A 4,581-nucleotide genomic window follows, 5' to 3' on the forward strand; every position below is an offset into this window, starting at 1 on the left:
GCCTGGATGAATTCATGAACATGCCTTTGTATTCTGTTTATTTCAGTTGAAAATGTTGCGCATTGCGAGTTTGCACACTTGAGAGATCTTCTTATTAGGTAAGTCATTTTTTTACTTGCACGTATTGAAATATTGTAATAGAATGATACTGGAATATGATAGACAAACTTGCTTTTTAGGTAAAGTGAGAGTAGCCATTTATACACTTGCATTCTGGTCGATGGGATTAGAAGGTGTAGAACATGGTCTTCCTAAACTTTCCTAATGGCTACATCAATAACATCCCATACTAGTTTAGGATCAAATTTTCCTATAATGGTCAACTCTAAGTAGACAACTGTAGGTTTAGCTATTCATAGGCTAACTTCCTGAAGAGTGTAAACACTGGTGCTATGGTCCAACATGTCAATTTCTGGCTCAAGTAATGTTTTGTTATCCAACTAGACATTATTTCATCTACATCTATATCTACATCTCATCTATCCTATAACAATGAAATACCAAACAAATGCGTAATATAATTATAATATCTAATATTTATAATATAAATGTATATTATAATCATATAATGATATCATATAATTTGCAACAATTTGTACATGGGATCAAACTAAAACCCATCCTTTATTAATCAAGACTATATTCTATTCTGTTTTTGCTATTTTGTTTTTTGTTCATTTTTCATTGCACTCTAGAAGTGTGTGTGCATGTGCATGGTCACCGTGATTTTGCCAAGTAAGACATGTTCTGGATCAACATATTTTGTTGATCCTGGAACAACATTCCTATCCGAAAATTTAGTCCTAACCTTTTCCCAACCCCTAAACCTAACCCTACCATAACTTATCCCTAAAATCAGAGGGAAATGATAGTTGAATAACACTGTTGTGGAAGCACCTAACCCTGGTTGTAAGCCTAAACTTGACATAAATGGTAAACTTGTCCCTCAGATCTGATTGGTTGATTGGAATGTTGTTCCAGGATCAACAAAGATGTTGATCCAGGAACATGTTGTACTTGGTGAAATCACGTTCACCGTTTGGGCATGTGTTTGTTTACTGGTATTCCCAATGTTATCGGGACCAAATATCCCCACAAGTACAGTAATACCAGTAAATTTTGACCTTGTGGGGACATTTTTTGGGTCCTCATGAGGAAACAAGCGTATAAATCATACAGAATGATGTTTTTTTTTTGAAAATGCAGAAGGTTTTCTGTGATGGGTAGGGTTAGGGTTAGTGTAGGGGGACAGAATATACAGTTTGTATGTCTATGAAATGTCCCCATAATGATAGGAATACCAGTGTGTGTGTCTGTGTGTGGTTCAGGTATACCCTGCGTTATGGGGACAAAATGTCTCCACAAAGTTGGCTGAAATCTTTGTCTTTTGTGGGGACATTTTTTGGTTCCTATGAGGAAAACAGCTTATAAATCCTATTAAGTGATGTTTTTGAAAATGTAAAACTGCGTAAGTTTTCTGTGATGGGTAGGTGTAAGGTTAAGGTTAGGGCATAGGAACTAAAGATTGGTCAACAGATGTCAGAATTTAGTGCAGCAACATCTGGTCCAATTACATCATTTTTACAAACTTGTTTTTTTTTTTTTTTTGCTCTTCATCTTTGCAACTCACCATTGAAAACACATCATCTGGTAACTGACAACGTTTAGATGTACTAACTTGTTACTTGAAAGCTGACAACCATTTCAGTTGGTCTTGTTGGTTAAGTGTATATATGAGTAGTTGGGCAGAACAACATAGAGTGGACAGCTGAGAAGGGCATGAGTACATCCTTCTCCTGTGAGCTTAGTAAAGGACAGGTTAATTACAGAGTCCGATCAGGTGAGGCCAGGTCACAAAGCCCTCTCGCCATAACTCTTGGATGGTGGCCCATTAACAGATGGTATGAGAGTGACTCCCTGCTGAAACGGGAAACAAAGGATGACCGTTATAACGCTCCACATTTTTAAATCGCCTTTCACACTTTTTGATCGGCCTCCCGCTGAAGCAGAGATCAAATTACAGCAAAAAACACCAACCGAATCACACAAAGGGATCATAAAAAGCTGATGTAGTCAGTAAACAGTTCATTTCAGAGAATGACTTTTATTTTACACTGTGCATATTTCCCTTAGGGGATGGTTATTGTGGGATCAAAATTGATGTTATGCTCTACTGCGCTCTACTTTCAAGGTCCCACCTGCAAGATTTGAAGGACGTCACTCACAACATCCACTATGAGACGTATAGAGTGAAAAGACTTAACGAGAGCAATGCCAATGGACAGGCGCTTTCACCTTTGACCCTGGAGAATGGTACCCTAGAGAAGAGCGACGCAGAGAGTCACCTTTGAAAGGGATGAAGTGTGCACTCGCCTTCGCCCCCCGTCAGATTGGGAGAGATGAACATTTCACTTCTAGTGATTGCCATTGTTGGAAAATCGACACGTTTGACTAAAGACATTCCCGCTTAGGCATGTAAACTTCCTATATGAGTCTATTTTTGAAATGAATTTATATTGTGGGTAGGGATCTGGGATGAGAAACAACAACTGATGAATTATGGGTAGAATTGAACCAGGTTTTGGCTAAGATAACGTTTCCCTCTGTTATTTTTCTCTCTTGATATCTTTCAACCTGTTTTTGCCGAATGAAAAGCACAGAGGCATGTTGGAAAATGTGTGTGTGTGTGCCTACATGTCTGACACATCACTAGATGAGAAAATCCCATAATCCCCATCCGTGTTACTGCACCTATACATTGACACTGAACCAGCAATGTGACATGCTCCTTTTGCTCTTTTATTTTCATAAGTAATTATTTTAGATTGTTTTTTACAGCAAACTATGATCTTTCCCTGTACTTTTGTAAAAGAAGAGATTAAAAAAAAAAACTTTAGACAAATATTTTTGTTACTATAGCTGCTTCAAAGCTATTTTCTTAACAGATACTTAAGAGTCTCTTACTGCTATTCATACATGACTGCTGTGATGATAGCCGATGTGTTGATATAATGGGAAATATTTCAAATATAACCTTTGACCTTAAAGGTCCGGTATGAAATTTAATACTATTCATCATTTCTAATGCAGAGATTGGTAAAGGAACAAGAGAAAGTCGAATCCATTTTTTACTGATGTTTGCCGTACAGTAACAGGTCAAGTTTACGGTTATGATTTTCTTTCACTAACTAGTTAACTTGCTGTTTAAAGGTACACATTGTGCTGTTTACTTCCCTCCACTGGACATCAGGAGTCCATCTTACCTTTTTGCTTATCAAAGCTACTGTACATAACTATAATGTGTTCTTATTTTCTGTCACAGCATCACATTTTTTATGCGACATGTATTAGCGGCATCATCGTGATTTCCTTGTTACTAATATTACTATCCATGTAAACGCCATTGATTTATGATTAAAAAAAATTGTCACCATTCAATATTTATGTGGAGCCACTGGACAATGCTATTGGTTTCATTGGAGATTGCCATCATATTATACAGTACTGTTATAAATTTTGGCGTCAGTAAGATGTTTTTGTTTTTGAAAGAATTCTCTTATGCTCACAAAGGCTGCTTTCATTGGATGAAAAGTCAAAAACTGTAGTGTTGTGAAATATTATTACAACTTAAAATAACTGTTTTCTGTTTTAATATATTTTTAATTTTATTCTATAATGATAAAGCTGAATTTTCAGCATCATTACTCCAGTCTTGAATGTCACATGATCCTTCGGAAATTATTTTGTGCTGCTTTGTGAAGTTAGAAAAAGTTTTTAGCACTGTCACTTTTGATCAATTTAATTCATCCTTGCTGAACAAAATTTCTTTCAAAAATTCTTACTGACCCCAAACTTCATAATCAGTTTGCCTGTGTTCTGCCTACAACGTCCTGAAATGGAGTCTATCATTTTAGAATGGCATAAACGCTTTACTGAAGGCTGACAGTAAGACGGACGTCTTTCTGCATTTAAAACCTTAATCATACCTCAAGTTGCTTCACCTTTGATCCATTTTCTTCTTCTGACGTTCTTGGGTTATTTGTGTTTTCGTTATTTGTGAAAGCCACTGGGTGCCAAGTGAAGATGTTTTCATTGTGACTTGCTTCAGGAGTGTTAACATCAGGCTAAATTTGCCAAAATAGCTTACTTAAGACTCTTACATAACACATGCTTATAGAGCAGAGCTCAACTGCCTCATTGAAACATCTCTTATCAAGCTCTTCGGGACAGGTTTTTGATGACCTGCAAAGCACTACTAAGCTTTTCTTCCTTTTTAGAGCCTTATTCATTAAAAAAAAAAAATGGTCCTGGTGGTCAAAACACTTATACAAATGGTGTATCTAAGAATAGACCAGGTAAATGTGTTTGTGTGTGCATGCACATTTAAAAGCAGTAACACAGCTGACAACATGTCTTAAAGGGATAGTTCACCCAAAAATGAAAAATGAGTAATTCACTCACCCTTTGGCCTGTATGTTGTTCCACAGAAACAAATACATTTTGATCATTTACAAAATTTTGGGATGAACTATACCTTTATAAATTTAACGTCAGAGAAAATTAATGACGCAAATATGGTGC

The 4,581-nt window shown here is 36.4% G+C and overlaps 1 protein-coding gene across 4 annotated transcripts in view; it reads left to right on the forward strand.

Annotated features, from left to right (window-relative positions):
• The window catches only part of septin12 (septin 12), a 66,929-nt gene extending 63,491 nt beyond the window's left edge, over positions 1-3,438 (forward strand). For all 4 annotated transcript variants that reach the window (XM_051886603.1, XM_051886604.1, XM_051886606.1 and 1 more), the window contains 2 exons: positions 47-98; positions 2,192-3,438. In XM_051886603.1, the coding sequence (XP_051742563.1) occupies positions 47-98; positions 2,192-2,351 (212 nt within the window). In that variant the 3' untranslated portion in view covers positions 2,352-3,438. The remainder of the gene's footprint in view (positions 1-46; positions 99-2,191) is intronic.
• Positions 3,439-4,581: the final 1,143 nt, after the last annotated feature.

The sequence above is a fragment of the Ctenopharyngodon idella genome, chromosome 3 (assembly GCF_019924925.1).
Source record: "Ctenopharyngodon idella isolate HZGC_01 chromosome 3, HZGC01, whole genome shotgun sequence".
NCBI lineage: Eukaryota > Metazoa > Chordata > Actinopteri > Cypriniformes > Xenocyprididae > Ctenopharyngodon > Ctenopharyngodon idella.